Genomic DNA, 24,749 nt, shown 5'->3' on the forward strand with positions numbered 1-24,749 from the left:
TACTTTTCTCCATCTAATTATCACCACCTCTTAGGTGGGTTTCTGTAAGATTAGTGGACTCTCAATTGGCAGTTTACTGAGTTGGTGGTTTTGCCAGTGAAAACATCTTTTGTTCTATATCAGTAAAAATGTAGCAGATGGGAACAGCGCTTTCTTGGATTCTTCAAATCCTGCTTCTGTTGAGGACTTACTGAGTCTGGCTTTGGTAAATGTTGATTGTCACTGTTAGCTCCAAATTGTAAGAGAAATTGAATTGATTTTTGCCATGGGTAAATGGAACAAATTTCGGTGTTTACCCTCAAGTTCAGGCACTTTTTTGAATAAAATATTAGCATTAGAAATTACACATGCATGCTTAAGAATCATGCAAGTAAGTCATGCTTGGGACCTTTCAGTCTCTTGTTTCATTTAGTCATAAATGACCTATTTTATATATATATATACACTTATATATATATAAATATATATATAATATATAATATATATATTATTTATATATGTATATGTTTGTGTATATATATATTTGTGTGTGTGTATATATATGTGTGTGTTCGTGTATTCCATATTGTGACTTTGTACTATAGTAGAATTAAATCAGATGATTTTTGCTTGGGCTACATTTGAAGTATAGTGGTGTATCCCGAAGGAGAGGAAAGACGGTACATTTTTCTACTGCTGAATTTCTCTACTGCTCTTTAGATTATTCTATTGCTTACATAATTTATTTTACTTTACAATGAAACTTTAAAAAGAAGTATAGTATATGTGCAAAATAGAATGTTTTAAAATGCTTGGCTGATGTAGCCATGAGTATGCAAGCAGTACCAGGATGTATTTTGGCACAAAACCTAATAATGCAGTCGAGAGTTGTGCCTCTTCTGTGCACTCGTTTGTGCTTTGATTCCTGGCCTGGAGCTGTAGGAACTTTAAGGCAGTCAAGTGGGATGGAGGAGAATTAGATTCCCTTTAAACAGTGACATTACTCGCCTGTCCCCACATTTACTATCAGCTGATATGACTTCAGATATCCAAACATCTTTTTGTTGATGATGGTAAGAGAGACAATCTGCTTTTTTCTATATACAACTGGAATCTGTTGGCTGTTGTGAAATGAAGTCTATATTTTGAAGTTTATATTTATGAAGTCTATAGACTTCAGTCTATATTTTTAAAACTTTCTCACAGTTTTAGCTCTGGAATATTTTTTTTATCCTCCAAGTTTTAGCAGGGAAAAAAAAAAACTTTTTATTTCTTTTGAGTCTCTTTTATGTAATAGATCTTCCCTTTGGTCTTGTCATAGTTAGGGTCTATTTTAATGTGTTTATTTCCATCGATGAGCAAATGCCAAGGGTCTGCAGTCATTTTTTTCTTAGCAATTGTGCTGCTTTGGATAGCATGCATTCTTGTGCTGTGGTCCTGGCTTTCACTAGCAGATGCATAATTTGAAAACAAATATTAATACATTAACATGCAATACTCAGTGTTGCAATTTGGGAACACAGTTAATGCAATTTTCCCATTCTCTAACATGTTCTTCCTTGTATACAAACCTTGCTGCAATAACTGTAACATTCCTTTCAAAGTCTGAATATTAATTTATTGCAGGCTGCAGGAGCTGGCAACAACGTGGGCTTTGAAGACACTGGCACTCCAAAGCAGTGAAGGGCAATTGCAGTATCTTTAGAAAATCCTATAATCTTCAAGAATGTGCAGGGTTTATTATGTTCCATGTTAAAGATTTTCATATTAATTTACTAAATAGCCTTTTTGAAAAAAGGCAAACACTGAATTTATGATTTTATTTCAATCTATTTGAAATAGATTATGAATCTATTTGCAAGTAATCCTGGAACATGGAAGAACTTTAATTACAATAATGTAGATGCTACAGTGAATGGAGGGCGATTGCTGACCAAACCGAAAGTGTTTTCTATATAGGACCTGCATCTTAAGGGTGTTAGTGGGTCCACGCTGGCCTGCAGGAGAGGGATGCTTGGAGATGATTACTGATACTGTTTTCTATTGACTGAGTGCTTCATTTCCTCCTTGGGAAGCTTGCTTTCCAGTTCATTTAGTAGATGAATTGAACAGTAAGCTTAATTGTTTAGCTGTAAGTTTTGTTCTTCAGTGTGAACTTTTACGGCAGATTTTCACTTTAAAAGGCTGAAAAGAGGTCACCTGCTTAATGGTGTGAAGGATGGTGGTCAGGCTGTGGTTGCAGGTTTTTTGGGGTGAGCGTACGGAGAAAGGTGTGGAGTTCAGGGCTGCAATGTTGGCTGCTCAAACACTTGCTCCCGACCTTCTTCAGAAAAGAAGAACAGTGTGCAACATGGGAGCATCACAGCAAACTGCGTTGATCTGAGAAATCACAAGTTCCTCATGTTTCAGAAGTATGTCCTTTAAAAAATCTTTCAATATAAAATTTTCAAACTGACTCCAAATAAAGAATTCTGTTGGTTTTGGTAGGACGAGGTTTCATCCTCTGTGTGTTCTTGTGTTTTTCAAATATGGTACACAGCTGAAAAAAAATTATACAATATTGAACATAATATTATTATAATTTTACCAGAAGAGCAACAGAGCCAAATAAAACCTGTTGTGGTTGCATAAATAAAGATCTTCTTTACAATGATGCTTTTTTTAGTTAGTAAGTTATGTATTTCCTTATTTCTCTTTCCTAAAGTCCGTTATCTTAATGTTATTGTAAGCACTTCTTACATTTTAAGTATTCTTCTGTGAAAACATTACCTATGGTATTCACACAGGCAGTTATTGTATAGGTGCTAATGTCTGATACTGACCTAAGCACAGTAGATTTTTTTTTTAAATAGGATAAAATGTAGAATATTACTGACTGCTGAAGTACGTATTTTAGACTATAAGGAAAAAAATCAATTTAAATGCTTTACAAGTATTTACTTGAGTGCTAAACAATAGGCTTGCGTTCTCCAAATACCAGTAGCTTTTAAAAATTGTGATTAAATATCATTGAGAAATTAATGGCAGCATGGATGAGGCCTTAAAGATGAATTTTGCTTTAAATTAAACTTTTTTTTTTTTTTTTTTTACTGAAAGATATATTTCTAGAACAGAACAAATGAATGTTGCTTATTGACTGTGCCGTTTGTTGTGTAACTCTTCTCTTGGTCAAGAATTAGAGCTTAGAATTAGACCTCTGCTGTGCTCTCCTTTCCTGAAGGAGTGGAGAGAAACCATTACAGAAACACGAGGATTAATGCCGTCTTGGAAAGTTGCTGCATAGTTTAAAGGAAAAACAGAGTTATGGTGAGTGGGGGTTTTGTTGAATAAATTTCCTTTATTTAGTATGTTTGAAGGTTTGCTTGGTGCCTGTAAACGTTCCTAGCAAGTTGTGTCCTAGGTGGGTGGCCTTACAGCAACTCTTAGGAACCCCTATGGAAAAGGTCTTCTCCTTCCTACGCGACAGTCCACGTGCGTCCAGCTGCTCTTCCCTCTGCTGTTGCACAGCTGTTCATAGAGCTCAGCCAAATAAGTAAAAAATGTTTTGGAACAGAACATACGGGTGATGAACAGAAATAGTTCGTGAACATATATGCTTTCTTTTTATTTAAGTGTCAGGTTTTATGTTCTAGCAGCTTTCTCATTTTACAGTATGCAGAAAGTAGTTCAGGATTCTCACGGAGTGAGAAGAACAGCAGGTAAAAAGTTTTGCTTAGAGTCAGTCTCTGAATTCTTAGAATGAAAATAAATTGTTATCAAGGACTGAAACCATCATGTAACTGTCTGATGCTTGATAATTTTCAGTAACTAATAACTGTGGCCTGATTTGAACAAGCCACATGAAAGCAAACAACTTGGTATAGGATGTATAGGATATTGTTAGTGCAACCTTGGTTGGCCATGATCCTTCATTTAATATACTATTTCATGTTATATCATAAAGAATTAAAGAAACCTGAAACTATGCAAGTAGGCAAGTTTTAGGATTTTCTATGTGCTATCTATATATGGTCTTTTTACTAATATATATTTAATGTCAATTGGGTAATTTATTACTAATTAGTTCTCAAATACGTGTGTTCTTGAGCTATTTCATAGAGTTTAGTTTTTTTCTCTGTTAGACATATTTCTAAGATTAATTGTATTATTTGCTATGAAATGGCCGCCTTGCTGATGGCGTGCCAAGGACTGTTCTGCTCTTTGTCCATCATGATCAAACTAACATTTCTGAAAAATGTTGACCTCCCTTTAGGAGCTTGCCATTTTTGTATGTGCTAAGAAGTACTGTAAAACCGAGGGGTTCTCATTTTGCTTCTTAATGTTTTCATTTGCTGTGGATGCTTGAGCAAAGGAAAACCTTTTTTGATGTCCACCTGTGATCCTTGCGCTGGTGCCTCGTGGGCTGTGCTCCTATTAGGGAGCACGCTGAGGCTCAGGGTTACAATGGTTCCTTTAGCACAGACGCCAAAACCTGCATTTGAATTCGGGAGCAAGGTTTCTTTAGAGGTCTTTCCCATAAATGATTATTTTCTTTCAAAGTGCCTTTTGGGATTACTATCTCCCTAAGATTAGTGTGTTGAAAACCTTCTGCGTGGCAGTGGTAACTCCCACCTTGGGAAAAGTTCTTAATGGATCCCCCTTCTCTAGGGACGGTTAAACACTTTGCCTTTAACTAAATAAGCTGGGTATGAAATATGTATGAACCTACATTATTATGCTCTGAGGCAAATTGAGGATATAAAACTAAATCCTACACAGAAAATATTTTGCTTTATTTTAGTTGTAGGAAAATTAAAAGAGAAAAAAACAGCATTCATAAATGAAATTGGTGGGTATTTTTTAAAAATTTGTTTCTAATTGAAAGATGAATCTCTGATTACTTGCCATCTTCTTGAAAAGAGCTTAGTCTTTCTGAAATGGAGTTTCTGAAATATTTTTCATTTTAAACTGTGACTGGAACATCATAATCTGGCAGCTCGAAAATAAGGCTGGTGAAAATAATTGTTTTTTATAAACATACTTGCCACTGTGGTTGTACATCAGACCTTGTGCACCAAAATCCTGTGAGCTTTGGAGCTCTTTGATGTGCAGTCTTTAAGGGTGAGAGATTAACCTCTTTCCTCTGTAGACAAAGAGTTCTTATTTTTCCTCTTTACATGGGACCTTATCCAAATGTCATCAAAGTCTGTGGAAATCGCCCCTTTTACTTCAATGGAAATTGAATGGGGAACATAATTTCTTTGGCCTAGGGAAAAAAAAAGAAAAAAAAATGCAGCAGAGTAGCAATTGCATCCAGATGAGTTATTCTAGCCACTTGTGAAGCAGCTGGAGGAAGGGTATTAATTTGACCAAATTCAGCCTGCCAGTTGTTTCTGTATATGGGAAAATCTGACACAATCTGGAAGTAATCAGAACAAAACCAACAGGTCCCTCTAAATGAGCCGCAAATAAAAAGGCTAGAAAATCCTCAGTGAATGGAATGCTGTGCATGGTATGTTGTGGAAGGGCATTTCAGGAGAAACTTGGCTTCTGGCATTTTCCCAGTTTGTTTTTGTGTATGTATCAGGATGTGTGTGTGGGCATCAAAGTCCTTGCTCGGCTGTTTTCTGGGCTGGCAAACCCTAGAAGCATCAAACCCTGATGTGTGGACACTCGCTTCCAAGTCCATGAACTTGGGCTGCTTTCCCCAGGGTGGGCAGCCATCTGCTTATTGAAAAATAAGTTTTTAAATTTTATTTTGAGGAGTTGAGCTGCAGCAAATTATAGTAAATCTCTCAGCATTATGTAATAAAGTTAGTCAAAAGATGACAAAAGCATAAACAATGCGCTAGTGAAAAAGCTTTGCAGGACTCCTGTTTAAATTGGCTTGTGCCTGCTTGATTTACGTTAGTGTGCGAGCGTGCTCGGCCCCAACGTCTCCGTGAAAGAACTGGCAGCTTCCCATCTTTCATGCAGTCTCTGCTCCTTTTCTGCATTTTTGAAGGATTGCTAGTGTATTGCTGAATATTATGAGAGCATTGCCAATTATAGATTGCTGGGAGTGAATAAGTCAAATTTCCTGTGCAGTCTGGAAATATAATTAGGTACAAGGAAAAGTCATATATTACCATAACCCGGTAAATGATGGAATTGCTTGATTGTCTTGAATTTACTTGACTCAGCTTCTTTCTCATCTTGGATGCCCACAAAACCCATCAGCAGAAAACTTCCACTTGAGGATCAATGTGTCTTATAGGAAACATTTTCCTTGTGTGGTTTAGATGGAAGGAAGGAGCTCTTCTCATGTTGATATTTCAGAAAATGATATAACACAGTAGTGTCTTCTCTGGAGCAGTGTTCATTGTGGTACCTCTGGTGTCTCTGTGCTGGTAGTGATGCCCTAGTGACCATTTGCAAGATACATAAGCCTGAGAGTGGAGCAAACGCTGGGAGTTCTTTGCCTTTAAATAAGATTAAAAAAAATAGACAAAAGAAAAAGAAACACTAAGTTAGGTGAATATTTTTATAGTGAAAGATGAGAGGAAACCAGAGGCTTATCAAGTTCTGTGCAATGTACCCTGTCCTTATTGCTGTTCCATCCATTTTTTATATAAATAACACTTGATGCTTCATCGTGATGGTGTTTTCAGCTGCAGCATGCAAATATTGTCAGTACTTCCCAAGATGCTACAGCTAACTCTTTCCACTTTTTTAGTGCAATAAAATGAATATATTTTAAACCTGTGTTCTGAAAAAAAATGTGAAGGTGTTGGAGTATAATGCAAATTATAAAGAAAGCGTAGTGCAGTTGGAATGATTAAAGCATAACCATATTAAAGTAACATTTTCATAAAATATAATCAATTTAAATGAAGAAAAAACATTTCTTTAGTCTTAACATCTTTAGTGTAACTAAAGCTAATATATTTGAGCCAGTGGAAAAGACTGCAATAGATGTGTTCATAATCACATCTTTTATAAAGGAATTTTGGTATATAACATAATATCAAATGCCCTTATCTGCTTGACTTAGTGATGTAGAAATATTGTGGAGGTTCTGAATTTAGACGTTTCAGAATCGTTAAGCACCTGAGTGAGGTTATTTGTTGCATTTTGGGAAGGCATCATGTTATGTTTTCTTCTTTTTTTAATGAAGATCTCTGTTATCTAGTATCTTTGCTTTCTGGCACTCTGTTTTATGGCTTCCTTTGGATATCTTGCATTTATGTTAATGTAAATGCTCTTAAGGGATTTTTTATTAAGTGTGACAATGTTGTTTGCATACAGAGTCACAGATAAATGGTTGGCTTTTCAGAAACATTCATTCTTGGCTGAATCTCATTGCATTTAAGTCGGTGGTAAATCCTTCATTAGTATCAAAAGCATTATAGTTAAGGCAACGCTTGAGTACTTTTAAAAATCATGTTCTAAAAAGGTGTCTGTCTCCTTGCAGGATTGACAGGCTAACAAGCTCTGCTACAATGCTGGAATTTTGCTATTTGCATAATATAGAGCAGTAATACTTATTTTACAATTCATGAATAAGCTTTGCAGAAAGTAGTTTCAGACATGAATGAAACACGCGAATGCTTCCTAAAGAAATTGCTGGGTTTGAGTCCATTTTGTTGTGCACCGGCAAGCCAAAATTAAATTCAGATGTCTATGGCCAAACCCAGAACAGAGGCAGCGGAGCATGAATAGCTTTGAACAAGTTCGGTTGGAAGGACTGAGATGACTCTGCAATAAGTAAGTTGGGCACCCAATAGTGAACTTGACTGTTCATTTGCATTGTAAACATATCAGTTTGTTAGATGGGTATGAAAGAGAAAAGTCTGGAATTAGAAAGAATGGATCAAAATAAACCTTTTCTTGCTGTTTTATTGTTATGGAATAATGCTAGTACTGGTTAAGTCCTGCCTGCTTTTGAGCACTGTGGTAGGTTTAAAAAGGAATATGTGAGAGAGGGAGGTTAGACTCTCACCTTGGACACGCAGCTGCCCTAGAATCAGAGAATAAATTCTGAGCACTTATTTAGCTGGATTGCTGACTGAGTTAGATCTGGCTAGATTTAGCCAGATTCCTCTGATTAGCAGAGGAAAATAAACTGGTAGCTGAGGTACATGTGTGTGTAGATTTTTCTAAAATAGTTTTCCTTTAAAATGCTTTCTTATAATTAAATAAATAAATAAATAAATAAATATACACACACATACATATATAGGGAGAATTTTATTCCAAGAGGCTTCTAAGCGTGGTCAGAAACTCCCCAAGGGGAGGCAAGCACGTGCTTACCCGACAGGCGAGCCTGCTGCGTTGGTCTGGTTCATATGTGCCATACCATAACTCGAGAGCCGGCTCACAACCTGGGAGAACTTCCATTGGTTTCTATAGGGGTCAGATCTCAAGCTTCAGAATTTGGTGTGTCTCAACATGTCGTTGGGACGATTCCTTGTGGGCGCCGCGCTCGTCTTGGGCTTTGAATGCCAGATACAGCCAGTGGTGGGATATGGGAGGCGTGTGGTGGTGTCCCTGCCCTGCGGGACCTTGTTCCCAGGCAGAAAGGCCCTGGTACTCACTTAGCAACACTAAAGTTACATGAAGGTGAATGTGGATGTGTTTGCAGAATTGCTGACTAAAAAGCTATGTAGAGAATGGAATACAAATAAGCTGAAATACAAATAAGAAAAGGTAAAATGCACATATGATAAATCTTGAAGAGCAGCAGTTTGAGCTACAAGGAACTTTCTGCCTTTTTTATGTCTCACAGTAATTAAATGGCCTATTTTTATTTAACTTCTTTTAAATAAGGTTATAATTAAGCAGTAACTGATGAAATACAAGTTTGTGCTTCAGCAGTTGTCTGCAGCTGACAGAGACATGCCCAGAGCAAAGACCAAGGCTTTTTGTGAAATTAAAGATTGAAACAAAGCAAGAATAAGTATTACGGAAAGAGGAGACAGACTACATAAGCGTAAATGCAAATCACATTAATTTTCCTAATGCATTTCCCTTTAATGTGGTTGCTATATCATCATCCCAAATTTTGAGAATTGCATCTGTAACCTGATAAGGTGATGCTATCAGGTGTTTTTAATTTTAATTAAAGTTTAATCTGTTGAAGAAATGTATGCTTAAGGAATTAATTAAAGAGTTGTTCATTATATAATACTTTTCTATAAGGAAAAAGTATTATATAATGAACGAGTTAATTGCAGTATAGCATGTGATCTGTGCTTTGCAAGCTGTTTTGTAATGCTAAGGAGCATCTTACCATGGATTATAGGAGCACTGCCACATCCTATTTGGTGGCTTGTTTCACTATTATTTGAGGACTCCTTGGGAAAACTCGAAGTTGACGATGACTTTCTTTTCGTGACAGCTTGGGTAAAGGCAGTTGCTGGGTTCCCTGTCTGTATCTGTCAAATAATCTCTTTCTGTTCTTCTTTTGGGTGAATGGCTAGCACAAATTCTCAAAATAGTTGAGGTAATCATATACAGTGCGATGGCATCATAGTAATCTTCTATCTTAAAAGAAGTATTTAAAAGACATTTGAAATAGCTTAAATTTTGCAGCCTTTCAACACTGATTTCTCATATTGCATCACAGAGGTCTCTTTTTTTTTTTGCCTGTTATACTTGTTCATATTAAGATTTTGCTGGAGTTCCTCAAGAATCAGCGTGTGCCTATTTAGTATTTTCATTAGCAGAAAAGTTCACTGATTCCAAGACTGAGAGTTATTTTCAATGCAGGGATGGATTGGATTAAATAATTTTATGAAAGGAACTGCTTTACTCTGGCCTTAATTGGTTTCAGGGGAATGCACTCAAGGGCTGTCCTTAAGGACTGGTGGTATTAAATTCCCCTGTGAACTCAATCTTGTGATTTGGAAAGAGCAAAGGATGAAGGTCACCTCCTCTTTTTTAGAAAGATGAGTTTAAACTGTCCTAGGTCAAGGAAGGGCAATTAGGATGATGATTGAAGGATCAGTAAGGCTTTTTATGAGTAGTTTGAAAGAGCTTGACCTTTTCAGCCCAGCAAAGCAAAGTCTGAGAGGAGATGTAAGTGCTCTCTGTAAGTACACAGAAGAGCAGCATTGAGTTATTTAAGCCAAAGGATGGTTTTGACCCAAAAAGAAATGGGAATAAATATAGAATATATTTAGGCTGGAAGATGAAATATTTTCTAAACCTTGGAAGTGTGAGCTTCTAGCAAAGCCTTCTAGCATGAGTGGTGGGAACAGATGATCTTACCTCTGGGGAGGCATCTGATAATTCATCTTGCTGCTCAATAGCATAAGATGGAGGGAGGCCTGTTTAGCCCCACCGCTGTGTAATCTCGGCGTGTTTTCCACTACAGATGTAGCTACCAGTAGCTCCCCAGACGTGGTGTTTGTATGGCTCCCTGTCTTGGAAGAAGACTCGTTTGGTGCTTCCCTGTGGGGACCATGCGCGTTAATTAGTTAGACCAAGTGTTAGCAGGAGCTTCTCTTCAGAAACTTGTGCCCAGTAAGACCAGCGATTTGGGAGCTTGCTTTAAACAGTTTGAAAGAAAGAACACAGCTTCTAGGGAAGAGTATCCTAAAAGCAAACATAATGTATAGGCTGATCTGTCCTCCTTTAAGATATACTTCTGTGTGGATACATGGGCAAGCTAGACTTCCTTGAACACCTGTGAGTTAGTGACCCTGCATCAGATTAGCTCAGCTAAAATAAACCTTTCTGCCATCCTTGGCCCACTCTCAGCCCTTTGAAAGGGAATTACCTTTTAAAATTTACCATAGTGTTTGTGGGACTTTTAGTCTGTGATGTTAAAAAAGTTTTTAAATGAGCAGAGGGGAGGCAAAAAATGTCAATAGCTTTAAGTGCGGTCATTTAATGATCTTACCTTTTGAAACAGTGTTTGTGGAGAGATTGCTTATCTTGGGCCTTTCCATTTTTTTGTGTCTATTTTGCAGGAGAATGGCTTCTCTTGTGTTAAACCAGCAGCGCTTTCTTTATAGGTCAGCAGAATTTCTGTGCCTTAATTAGAAATGTTGCACATATTTCTTCGGGCGAGAGTGGGGAATAGAAGACTTTGCCTGGATCTTTTAGTTTTTAAACTAACAGAAGTGGCTGGTTTTTTGACTCGGTGAAGTTTGTGAAAGTCTCCATAAGGACAATAGCCACAAGATAACATGTCGCAGGCCCCTAAAAAGCAAAGCAGGGGGAAGAGTGCAAAGTAGTTTGCAGAGGGAAGATGATAGCAGCTCTCCAAAGCCTTTGCTTTTGGCTTCTCAAGTGGATTACAGAGCAACACAGTGATGTCACCCTTAGGAAGGAGTTCCTTCTGTTTTATCTCTTCCACTAGCCCTCATTCCAGAACAACATTACATAGGAGATGAGGTAGCCCTTTCGCTTACTTTTGGTTGTTGACCAAAGCACCTGTGGCTGAAAAATGATGAGTTGAACATCTGCAGTTTCGTCTTATTGTGATACTATACAGTCCTATAACCCTGCATAGAGAAGGGGAGAAAAGAAAAAGATTTAGTTTAGTAAATCAGTATTAAACAGATACGTGAACGTCACTAATTTAGCAGTGTGAAACAGAAGCTGTGCTAGGTGCCTGCATGGGTTTCCATATTGGAGAGGCATATTCTGCATATAGGTAGTTAATGGCAATGTTTTCCATGTGTCATGTACTTTGAAGGGCTTCCTTAAAAAAAAAAAAGAAAAAAAAAGAAAAAAAATATGTCTGTAGACACAGAAAATAAATATTTTGAGGATTTTTTAACTGAGTGAGCCAATCACTACAGTGAGCAAAAGTCTTCTATTTCCTGCTGATTTCATACCAGTTTGAGCTTCCTGGGTTATCATTGCCTGTCGCTGTATAGGAAATGTTGTTTCTAGGCGAGCCCAGTGATTACTGCTGCCAAATGGTCAATTCCACAGCAAAAAACACAGCGTCTCGCAGGATTCAAAGAATCTGCATTATCAGCATGTTATACCAAGTAATAGGTTGTGAGTGTTTCTTTTACAACTAGAAACAATCTAATGTGGGTTAGGCCACAAGTGAATAGAAGAGCAAAGGTTTTGGCCTGCTTTGGAGTAGAAGTGTAGCAATCAGCTGCTGCCCTGTTGTGTTTTGAGGAAACACTGGCAATTTTTCATTTGCTCTGCAAGGCCTGTGCTGAGGGGGCCCATCGGTGTAGGCCCAGGGGGTTCTTCTTGTGGGTCACAGATTTCTTCTTTTCAATTCAGAGCATTTAGAAACTGCAGATATTTGCAATATTCTTAAATTCTGGTCTCTAATCTTGCTTTTCTGATTGAGCCACATCAGAGACTTCAGAGGCAGCTTCCTACAAATGCAAACGCAGCTAAAAATGATCCCTGGCCTGTTCCTCGCAGAGGAAACGGCAAACGCAGCTCTGGGTTGGCCACACACGGGGCCGATGACTGCAGGTACAGGGGATTATTTCCTTGCAGAGGATAAACACCCCACCCCACCCCCTCCACTTATGCTTTTGATTTAAATAGTAGTAATAAATACTCAGATTTAAAAGGTGGAACAAAACCTGTTGCATATGCGTTTCACACAGTATCTTACTGTAGCTAATAAACAAAGCAGAATAAGATTTTTTTTTTTTTCCTGAAGAGCCTGCCATACTTGCCAGTAATCTCCCCTTGCAAAGTATTTTGCCACTGGTATCTTTGCCTCACTCAGTTGCTGCAGAAGTTTTACATAATCCCAAAAGGGATTTCGTCAGCGCAAGGATATGGCTGGAGCATTCAACCTGCTACCTGTGTCTAAATTGATTTGAGTGATTATATTAAAGGATTAGTCTTTATTAGCATAAGGACAGGCAACGGTACTTTTGATAAATATTTTTTTTTAGTTTAAATCCAACATTATTCAATGCGAAGGTGAGTGTGTTCTGATTGTTCGGAATTGTGCAATTCTTGCTCAGAAATGATTAAAAAAAAAAAAAAAGAGTGAATTTCCTGTTAAAAATGTGCTGATGGCAGCAGCTTGCCGAGAGCTGAGCCCATTTTGAAGAAGCCCCCAGGCTGGAACGCGGAGCCGCTTTCGCTGTCGGGCTCCCGTGCTGCTTTTGCTGGACATAAACTCAGAGCAGAGTGCAGTGCTTGGGAAAGGCCGTGCAGAGCTGGAGCCATCCTCACTTTTATCAACCTGGGATCTTTCCGTGGGACTTGGAATAACTATTACATCCATATCAAAAAAACAGATTCCCTTCTCCACATGATGTTGTTGTTTTGGGAATCAGATGCATTACTTGTGTGAGCAGCCTCGTACTTCTTGCTTTGCCAGTATGGATAGTTTTGTGAAACGGATTTGTCAGTCTGTAGCATACTGTGGCATGCTTTTATTTTCCCCCCCAGTTCACATCTTAGATTAATGCATCTCTTCCTTTCCTTTTTCTTTAGTACTCTAAAAGCTAAATTGGCAAACCTTTTCTTTGTGTTTTTATTGTGTTTTAGTATGATACAAATACTAATGAAGTTAGTGGTTGACAACACAGGGAAACTAAGACGACACTGAATTTTATATTAGGTTGTAAGTTTTAATTGCTACAGCATTAGTGATATATATATATATATATATATAGCCTGTGTGTCTTAGAACTGGGCTGCAGGGTGGAAATGTGTGTACTACTTATACTTCTATTTATAAAGACCTTAATCAAAATATGCAAAACATTCAGTTTTACCACAAAAAAAAAAAGGATGTGTTATGTTTTCTATCCAGAGACAGAATTATATTCTAGGTTGAATGCAGTGCACACTTCTTAATGGGAGCTGCAAGGCAAGCAGCAGTAAGTTGGCATTGAGATAAGGAAATGAAAAATGTTCCCAAGTTGCCCAAGGAGTTTGGCTGACAGCTACAGAGTTAAAGCAGATGATAACTGGGGTCACCTATGAATTTGGATAGACAAACCTTAACATTTCCTTTACAGATAAAACTGTGTATTAAGTCCAAATATCCATGCTTGAAAACTATGTAATTTGTGGTTTCATTTTTGAATTTCTTTAGAGTCTAACATAGATTTCAGATTTTGGGGTAGTGCCTGTTACTGTGTTGGGTTGCAGGTTTGGCTGCATTTTCCTCTTAATGCCTTTGTCTGCACCAGGGTAATGGGCTAATCGGAGCAGTCTCAAAATCTGTTGGATCCCAGGTGAGCAAATAATGAACAAGATTACAGGCTCATTGACATGGAAAGGTCTTGGTAAACCAAAGAGCTGTTCCTTCTTTCAACATTATTCAATCCTCAGTGGCCGAAGAGCTGCATATAAGTTGTTTTGTGGTGTTGTATCTGTCCCCCAATGTTTTGTTTAATTGACGCTTTTCGATTACTTGGACATTCTCCGTGAAAACATAGGGCGCGAGGGAAGTAGGAATGTTGAGAGCTTCTAGGATTTTTTTTTTCTTTAGAACGATGTATGTCTCAACTCAGGTAATGGTGATATCTGGGGTAAACATTCTGTGATGTGCCTACCTTAGATTGAATTGCTTAATTGCAAACTCTTGCAGAAGAGTTTAGCACAGTTTTCTGTGGGTAGCACCGTTTTGTGTGGCAGTTTTCTGTGCTCAACTTTTCTCTTAGTTGGGCCATCAAGTGATGAGTTGCACAAGTTGGGGTAATTTCAGAGATCTGGGACTACTGATTTTGCCTGTTGTTTTCTGTGTGTCATTTCTTTCTCCACAGCAGAAGGAACAAAAAGGGTTTTAGTGGACAGAATGGCTAACATACCGCTAAAAAGTTGTTACAGTAAAATAATTGTTTTAAAGACATTAGGCACAGAGGTTTTGCATAATCAGCTAGTGTCCTAAAATTGTGTTTACCTGCTATGTTAGCACTTTCCCATTATATAGCTTTCTATCTCTTAATGATCTTATTTTCATTATGGGCAGTATTCTGTGGGGCTTCAAAAATAAATGTCTGGAATTTTTCTTGCAAAGATTATTAAAACCAGGTAAACAAACAAAAGGCAACAAAAGCGAGTTTCTACAGCTGTCTACATTGTTGTTCTTGTTAAATCTGGGTAGAAAATAAAACAGATTGGACAGTTTCATATTTGTTTCTTATTAGGGGATTGCAATGCAAAAAACGTTTCTCTGTCGTGAATGTAATTTAAATAGGAGGTGAGCGTGTAATAGAATAACCAACATTTAAAACGCTATAGGGCTTGTAAAGGCTGAGTTTTGGGATATCATTCTGGAGCAATAGTTATAAAGCAACTTTTAAAATCCCCTTCCTTTGGATAGCATCCGCGTTCCTGGGACACAGGCAGAGCTGCAGCATACGATGAAGTGCAAGGTAAAGAGGCTTTCTAGGGCTCCCTTGCCCTCCTGAATTTTACATAGGATCCTATAATGGTGAAAACTGGGGCAATTACTCTCTAGTGCAAATCTTCTAATAAAAGCAAGACTTTAAGTTAAATCCTGTAAAGCATTATTGTAAGAAGAGATGGGAAAGTTTATGGGGTGCTACCTTAACCATCAGAGCCTGCCATAAGTAGTGCTGAAGAGGGTAGACATGAGGTTAAAATTGTGCCAACCAATACACTTTTATATTTGACAAAAATTGGAAGCTTTGGAGTAAAATGACTTATGCCTCTGTTCCTTTAAAAAAAATAAAAAATAAAATAAAAATAAAACTCAAGACCAACAAACCTCTTAGCACTCAATTTCACCTAAAAATCTAGTTACATAGTAGGTATTTATCAGAGGCTAACACCACTGGAGGAAATTGGAATTACATAAATTGAATGCGTATTTCTATCTTATTAATATTTTATTAGTTTGCTTAAATTATACATTATATATCCCCTTTGGAGTTCTCTAAGTGATCTTTCCCGTATTTAATGATTAAACAGCATTAAGCGATCCCTCAGTTTGGAACAGTTAATCCTTCTGTACCTGCGTCTCTAGATACTTCCTAGGTTCAGAAAACTGAAAGGTAGGAGCGTATGCTAGCACTTGGCTATGATTTTTTTTTCTTTTTTTTTCATTGCTTGAGGGCTGCTCAGCACAGAGTATCAATGTATAGGAATGCATCTTTCTGCCTTAATTTAGCCCTATTAAAACATTTCTTCTTATTACTTACTTATTAGTGCTCCTATTGAGCTATAAAGTTCAGGTTTCAATTAAGTAAAAAAAAAAAAAAAAAAAAAAAAAAGTACTTTCCACTCGTGTTGTAGCAATATGGTGTCAAAGGGATTGTACATTGATCCCATCCTATTTTCATTCTGAGAAAACCCAAAGGGTCACAAAGGTTTTGCACTTGCTCTTTCTATATTTGTAACCAATTTTGCTGAGGTGCTTTGGTGCTCCATAGTATGGATGGAATGATCCATAGTGAGGGTTTAACCACAGCGTTAACGCGAGCAGGGGCCTGTTGTGCCTGGTGGCAGATGCCCGTGATCCTTGCTCTGAACTAGAGGCTTTCTTGCTGTTTTATTGGGATCCATGTGCTCAGTGCTTTTAATTTGGTGGGGAGCAGAACACGATTTGTTCAAAAGGCTCTTGAACGAAAATCAAATGCATGTGTGTCTAAAAAGTTCTAAAACAACTGTGGTCCAAAATCTTCTCTGTGAAGAAACAATTAATTTAAAAAAAAATTTCCTAAGGTGCTGCTGAAACACTAAATTGTGGGGTGTCTATATGGATTTGCAAGGGATGTTAAGCTGTTGTTAAAATAGGAGCTCTCTGTGCCATTCTGCTTTCATCCCAAACTGACCCAAACTTTGCAGATCTTCAAACCACGCCTGGATGCGACTCTGTGCCACGTGCTCTAGGTTGTCCCTGCTGGAGCGGGGGGTTTGGACTAGATGATCTCTAGAGGTCCCTTCCAATCTCAACCATTCTATAGTTCTATGAAATCCAGGCAAATGGCATTTGCTGCTTCACCTTTGACTATCTTTTCCAACTTTGTCTCAGGTGAGTTTGGAAAATTGTTGTCTTTTTCAGCACAGAGTTCTATGTACAAGTGCTAGTGTTAGCAGAGTTCTATGTACAAGTGCTAGTGTTAGCTCTTTAGTAAATTATCTAAGAAGTCAGGCTTTATTAGTTTTGCTTTTTTTATTGGTTTTGCTGCTCTACATTCAGTCTGTTCAGCATTGGCAGAACACAGCTCACAAGCTAACTTGGGGAGTACCGCTAGACCTGGTAGCTCCGTCCCAGAACCAAAATATTTTGATGCTGGTGGAGCAATGAGAAAAGAAGGCAGTTGTTGCATTTCAGGCTCTTGTACAAAGCTAGGAAATGACAGGAAACCAGAGCTTAGAAATGAAGCAGTTTTAGTCATGGACGTTAGAGACAAAATGAACATGATTTCCAAAGTATTGGGTTTTTTGGGGGGTCAACTTTTGGGTTAAACAGCACACTGAGCAATTCAGGAAAGGATTGTCAATAAAAAAAGGAATGTAAGAGGTACTTGGCATAACAGTTTTATATGGAAAATGCTGATTAAATTAAATTTGCACGTATGTTTAGGCTATATTGGTGGAAAAATATCCACTCCTTTATATATAAAATTAAGCATTTAACAGCACATGGAAATAACAGGGAAATAGAAGATTCAGAGAAATTTGATGTGGATTAATTTTATTTTGATATATGCGAGTAAATTGCTCGATGTGATTGTCTCAGTGTGATTCGTCCAAATACATAACCACTGTCTGAAAGAATGGATTTCCGCTGCGGTGCCACGATTAGCAGAAGAGTCATGAAGAGACAGACATATAACATGGCATGGAAATTTGTGTAAATATTAGAAAAAAAACAAGATGCATTTACTCTAGTTGGGAAGTAATCTTCCACTTGCCACTTTAATACAATGCCTGTTCTTTAAAAGTTGCTGTAGAACCTGAGGAAGATTTTGCATGCGTGAATGTGCCAGGTTTTTTGCAATGATATCAACAGGATCAGGAAGATACCACCTCTCCCTGTAAACCTTGCCTGGTTTTCCACAGAGGATAGGACCATTTATGCAGTTTTTCACCCCTTTGGTGGAAATAAACCTAAGATGTCTAGGCCAATTGCTTGGAGTCATGCTGTATTTGCATACTATTGGCTCATAGTACATAAATGTGACTTGAAAATGTTCCTGTACTTAAGATTCACACTCAAATTTCCTTTTCCCAAATGGGAAATTTTATAGCCCATATAACCACCTCACTGGAATCCTCTGATGCACCATTACTAGGCTACCTTGGGGTGATAATCACGGAGTTTTCCTTTGCCCTTTCCACAACAGAAATTTGGAGTCAATTTTCTGTGAAATCCTCCCCAAAGTTTGATAATCCAGCAAGACCAGTTTACTTTTGCTATTGGAGGGCTGATGGCAAAAGAAGGCTCTATTGCCAATGACCCTGCCATAGACCGGATCTCACGAAGAAGTTTCCCTCTGTGCTGGTTTATGTGAAGAAAAACCAGTCTGTCTCCTCCGTTTGTGTTGGCTTTCATTCCTCTTAACTGTGCAGGAAGCTTTTTGCAGAAGAACATAATGAGGCTCCACAGGCTTCTTCTTGGCTTTCTCACTGCTCTCTAGATTCGATTTTTGAGGGAAAAACACAGTAAAATAGTCTTGCTTAGTGTATTCACAGAAGTGTGCACATAACCATTTAGTGAGGTGCCCCCTGTTGCTTTCGATGCCCTGAATCTGGTCAGCGCTGCAGCTGCAGGTGATGTGTTTACGTGAGGCCAGCGGCAAAGCGCAGAGCTGCTCTGGGGTGTAGCCTGGCCCTCCTGCACTGCGTGGGAATCGCAGTCTTGGCAAGGGGAGGTTGAGGAGGCTGTCCCGTGACATGGGAGGTTTGGGGAGAAATGGTCAGCGTGGAAATTCAGAGGCTGCGTGGTTGGGTGGCTCCCTGGGAGGAGGGCGCTTCCCTGTCAAAGTCATCGATCTCAGTATTTGTAACTCCCTTTTTTTTTGTCTTACATTCCATGCTACTTTTGTGGAAATGGACAGCCCAGGCATTACTAAAATTCGTTTAAAGAAGTTGAATTGCACTGTGTATACATTCTTTGTCTGTCAGAAGTGTTGTCCAAGATATTAAGTATTTGTATATCACTCTTTTTCTTGCCGTAGTTGAAAGACTCCGTTATATCTGCCAGTTGTAACTCCATAGCTTTGCTCCCTTTCGTTGTTGATACACTTCAAAGTTGTGACAACTTATTTGTGCAGTAAATAATTGCAATTAAAAAAGAAAAACCTGATAGCGTGATAGGCTGCTGAACCAAGAAATAGGCAAAGCTGACGGCGTGGAAAGCCATAGCTCTGGAGCAGATTTCCTCTTGGTGTACTGCAGGTGCCTGGCCCACATGTTTAATACCCTAGCTGCATTAGTGCACATCAGGGAAAGCAAAACACATTATTCTGTACTATTTTTTTCAACTTTATTCATGAATAAGACCAATATTTTTCATATTTAACTTAGGTATGAAAAAGGGGGTGTTTTATTTTTTCTTTTTCCTTAAAAAAAAAAAATAAGCAAGCTGGATACACATAGCGTTGGATCAAGGCACATACAAAGACTGGCCAAAGGGCGTACAAAGCACTTTGGTTTCTAGGTGAAGAAATAAATGATGATGGCAACAAAGTGGCTTGGACTTTAAACAAGAGTAGCTCATAGTTCAGTAGGAAGCCAGAAAGAAACGTTTTACCTTACAGATTTATTTCTGGAAAATTGTGACAGTAATGGGCAGTATTCCTGACTGTAATGATAGCACTTTTAATAAGCATGTGTGTACTGCGTTTGAGTACGTGTGCCTTAAAATACTGCTGTATTTCCACAGTTAGAATTTATACCGATTACTTTCAGGACTAAATTCTTTTGGGATCTTGACTGTATTGCCTGTCTCTGTCCTCATTTTTTTTTCCTTATGTGTTTGCTATACTTCTCCTGTTCCCAGCTCTTTTCGAGTGTTTTCCTTGTTAGTCCTCCTGTCCTTGCCTCCCAAAGGCCTGGGATCATCCTGCATTGTTTTTTTCTACAATAAGCAGACACCTGGGTTTGGTAACCGGAAATCTAAGCCTGAACTGTATCTACCCTCTTAGTTTGTGGGAACCTAGTGTGTTTCTAGTTTCTTTTTTCACTCATCAGTATCTTGTCTCATGCATATAACTGGCTTGATGATTATCTTTTAAACTGGATCTCACTACTATAGAATGGATATATCCAGACAGCTGATATTGCCCATTACTACACACACTTTTGTTTATTGAATATTGTGGTTTACAGCTTTAATAGACCCAACATTATAGTCTCTGATTTTTTGCAACCACTTCTTCATCTTCTTGGTTTTCCAGGTTTAATGTTATTTTATTATTACCAAAGTGAAAAACGGCCTGTGCTTACACTTACAAGGATCTTGGATGAATGTTCTGACTGCTCAACACGGCAAGAAAATTCACTTTCACAGTCAACAAGTCATCTTACTCAGTAGAACACAAAAGTTAAATGGTCTGTAACTTCAATATTAGCAAGGAAAATACAGTACAAATTACTAAAAAATACTAAAATATAGAATTGTGGTCAGGTATCCCCACTACATTAATCGCAGCAGTAGCCTGAAATTTGAAACTTTTAATAAAAAGTTCTTAAATATAAATTATATGGCAAATGTACAGTACATTGCTTTGTCAGTTCTCTAATCCAGTGTTTTGCAGTAGAACAGTAACCCTTAAAGTCAGTCTTTTCCTGTTTAAAAAAATCACATCAGTCTTTCATTTACTTCAGTATCATGAGTGTGAATGATCTGAATCTGGAATACCACTGTCCCTGTAGCTCCTGTTACTACTGCTTTCACTGTGGCTGTTCTTGTACAGATTCATTCCATTAGGCGGGAATATGGTGTGTATTACAAACTCCTCCTTGGACACCTGGTCACTGTTGATGGGTATCATCTGAAAAGAAGTCTCCCTGATTTCCAGGATGGAGTTATCCTTCTTAGTTCCCGCTTCCGCGTAGTCGTCCTTTCTCCTGCGGCCCTTGCTGTACGCACAGTTCCGCGGGAACAGGGATCCGTTCCTGTGCACGTACCAGCACACCAGTGCCAGCAGCGCGATGGCCACCAGGGCCACCGCGCCGCCGATGATGGCGGCCAGAGGTAAAGTGGAGTTTTTGTAAGGTTCTTTCTCTTGCTCTCGGTTCAGGGTGGTTGTAGGATTGTACATTTTAAGGGGTGCTGTTTCGGTCTCGATGCATTCAGGAGTTTCATCTGATAGGTAGGTGTTGCTGGTCTCCATCGGAACCATACATACCCGGTACGGCGATTCCGGTTCCAGGGCTGTGAGCAAGTAGTCACTTCTGTCCCCTGTAACTATGGTTTCAGTTATAGATCCAAAGGCAGGGCTATGACCCATCTTGAGCCAGCTCAGCCTTAATGCTGTCATTGGTAGTGCAACCTTCCAAGAGATATGAATAGTCTCCGTACTTACAGATTTCACAAATATTGTAATGATTTTGTGTACTGGGCTCGCTGTGGTTCTGTAGTTCTTATTAAGATTGGGAGTTTTTATGTCTGGCTGTTTGGTCACAGAAAGCGGCCAGTGTCCTTGGGCCGGATAGAGCGTGTTTGGTACTGCGGTAGTGATTTGGATGGTGCTTATTATACTGTCGTCCTTACAATCAAAGAGTTCAGCGTTGAGGTCTTTGATAGCCATTCCACGTACTTTTTCTGGTGCCTGACACATCAGTCCGCGTACGTTAACCTTTAAAGGCAGTGACTGCAGCCAGTCACGAACCCATTTCATTTTGCACCCACAGTGCCATGGGTTGTTGCGGAGAAACAACTGAGTGATGTTGTCCAGATCGTCAAAGACACCCTGAGGTAAATTGCTGAGGTTGTTATTGGACATATCTAATCGATACAATTGCCTTAGATAAGAGAAGGCATTAGGTGGCACGCGATTTATGTGGTTTTCTTGCAGATAAAGCTTTCTTAGATTTGTTCCGGGTAAATTTACTGGTGCGGCTGTAAGGGAATTGCGGACCAATGACAGTTCTGTAAGATTGACTAAATTCATGAAGACTTTGTCTCCTAATCCATGATTATTTAAAAGATTTCCATCTAAAACGAGGCGTTTCAGATTTGTAAGGTCTTGAAGGGACAGCTCTGAAATTGTGGAAATACGATTATCATCCAAGCGTAGCTCTTCTATGGTTTTAGGCAAACCCCAGGGAATGGTGCTAAGGTGATTTCGAGAGAGAAAAAGAAGTCGGAGATATATGTTGTCCCGGAAAGCTCCATCTTCGATGCTAACAGCGGAAACTGAATTATCATCCAAATGCAGTTCTTCCAAATAAGGAATTTTGGAAAGTGAATCATAAGTAATGGTCCTTATATTATTTTCCTGCAAATGCAGTTCTTTAACATACTTAGGGAGGTTGGTAGGGAATTCATCTAAGCTGTTGTGATATAAATATATTCTTTCCACCCTAAGCAAGTTCTTCAGTTCTGAAGGAATCCCAGCATTATTTATTTGATTGTTCTGAAGGAAGAGGGTAGTAGCATCCTCTGGGATTCCTGTAGGAATAGATGTCAAATCGCGATCATTACAATATATGAAACCCACATCACAGCGACAAACTGAAGGGCAGGGTTTGGCACTGACAGAATAAGGTGCCATGTCAAGTAACAGCCCTATTTTAGTCCAAATTAGGAAGATGTTCCAGGTTACACTAATCATGGTCAGGAATGATGAGATTTGTATACAGTTCTGATCTTCAACAATCTAAAAAACCAAACAAAATTATCCAGATCATTATTACAGAAACTGCAATGACAATTCAAAATTACAGAAGACAGGTGAAACACATGAAGCTAAAATTCAAGCGTGTAAACACATCATGCTTTTTTTCTTACATCAGTAACTGTACTTCTGCCTGTACTAACGCAATTGGATTTACAGATTATGCTGTAATGTGAAATAATTTTAAACAATATAGTCGACTGTGTCTGATCTGAGAGTTGGTCTATTTAATCAAGAAGGCACTTTCTATCTAAAGAGCCCCACATTTCATGTCTAGAGATGATCTTTGTTCTCAGATGTCAATTTAAAATCATGTTGTGGATTTTCTGAGAATGGAGTGAGTACAGAGCTAAAGGCGAAGTCCAAGTGAACCATTCTACATCTGAAATGTAAAAAATAATTCCCAAGACAGCCAACTATCTATGTGAGCCATAAAACCCTTCCTGAGCCCAGAAGCACTGTGGTAGGTTCAGAAGAGTCCTAAGGGTAATTAGTTACTAAGCAGAGAATACAAACAAAAGAACACAGACCAGATAGAGCGTCTTAGAGGTTTTGAGAGCTCAGGGTCTCCTTGGTTATTTCACATATGCTAGAGCTTTCAGTCTTGTTTCTGAAACTGGAATATTCAGGAAGGCGAGGAAACAGTTGGTAACTTCAAAGTTGGCATCGCTATTAGAGCTATGGCTTTTTAGTTGACTGCATGGAATACTTCATTACATGCTGAAATTCCTATTTAAATATTTGTCATTCTCAAAACTCTTCTTACTAAGCAGTACTCTTAAGAGACTATTTGACAGGTTTAACCATACTTTCACATCTTATTAGTTCAAACTGTGCAAGGTAGAATAATAAGAATTAACTCCTGAGACTGAAATTAGACTGTGCTTTGGTACTGTGTTTGTACATTCAGCTCAAGTAATTAGCATTTTTGTAGCTTTTAACACAACATAATTAGCATTTTTGTAGCTTTTAAGACAACATAATTCAATTACTATCATAATTATGGCTGTGAGAACTTCGGTAAGATGACCTGTACATTATGTGATGTTATGACCTGTCTTGTGGGTTCACTTATTAATTGAACTTTATTCTCTGAGGCATGAAAAGGAAAATAAATTAATATTGATCCTACCGTATTTAAAAGTATGAGTAAATGTTGTGCTTGAGGATATCCAATAAGTGAAATTTCTTTCCCCGTGAGTCACTTTTGTGTGGTTTATTCCATGCAGTTGTGTCTTCTTGACTCTCTTTACTCAAAGGATCCTCGCTGGTGTAGGTTTGTTTCCAGCCTCCTGGCACTATGTTCAGTGAACATTCCAGCAAAGATTTACCATGGTACATAAGCACACCAGGCCATGGAGCAGAAAAGCTTCAACTTCCTGTCACTGGGCCGCAATGAGACTTCTGTTTTTGTCTTCATATAAGGTCTGTGAATGAAGAGACTCTTTTGTTTGGTTTAATGCTTTTAACGGGAATAACTTTCTTTGTACTTCTCACAAACTCTTCTCTGTAGTGTAGTAGTCAGAGGTGGTAATTTCAGCTCCACATAATGGAAACTATTCATTATGCTGAGGCTTGAATGATGGTAGCCTCTTTAGGAGATCAGGAACAGGGTGTTTTTTCTGTCCAAAATTATCCAAGTATAAAGTTTGTACAATAGCTACATCCTGATATATCCACACCTTCTTAAAAGAACAGTTTTCCAACTTTCTCTTTTTGATACTTCTTCAGAATTTCTAAAGCAGAAAGAATTTCCTCCTTGCAAAAGAATGCAAGTTATTTTACTGTAGAAATGTTTTTTAAATTCAGATGGTTTTCTTCATAAGAAACACGTATATTATTTCCAAGAAAGCTCTGCTTCTAAAGCTTCTCTTGAATTGTGATTTTCCTGTGAAGGTAAAAAAAAAAAAAAAAAAAGAAAATGCAATTAATACCTGGTAGACATGAGTACTCGCTCTGTGTTGCATCCTTATATAAACTGAGCTATGCTTATTACATATAACTAGCGCTTTTTTTTTCTACAAGTATTGGTAATTC

The 24,749-nt window shown here is 38.3% G+C and overlaps 2 protein-coding genes across 2 annotated transcripts in view; one reads left to right on the top strand and one right to left on the bottom strand.

Annotated features, from left to right (window-relative positions):
• MACROD2 (mono-ADP ribosylhydrolase 2) overlaps positions 1 to 24,749 on the top strand; it is a 751,315-nt gene that overhangs the window by 71,443 nt on the left and 655,123 nt on the right. The window lies entirely within an intron of this gene.
• Positions 20,108 to 24,568, bottom strand: FLRT3 (fibronectin leucine rich transmembrane protein 3). The gene is made up of 2 exons (XM_010214837.2): positions 23,845 to 24,568; positions 20,108 to 22,694 (listed from the first exon to the last, which is right to left on the bottom strand). The coding sequence occupies exon 2, from the start codon at positions 22,647 to 22,649 to the stop codon at positions 20,700 to 20,702; it is 1,950 nt and encodes a 649-aa protein (XP_010213139.2). The 5' UTR covers positions 22,650 to 22,694; positions 23,845 to 24,568; the 3' UTR covers positions 20,108 to 20,699.

Source organism: Tinamus guttatus, unplaced genomic scaffold (assembly GCF_059628265.1).
Source record: "Tinamus guttatus ecotype Peru unplaced genomic scaffold, ASM5962826v1 Tinamus_guttatus_pri_ptg000090l, whole genome shotgun sequence".
NCBI classification, from domain to species: Eukaryota; Metazoa; Chordata; class Aves; order Tinamiformes; family Tinamidae; genus Tinamus; species Tinamus guttatus.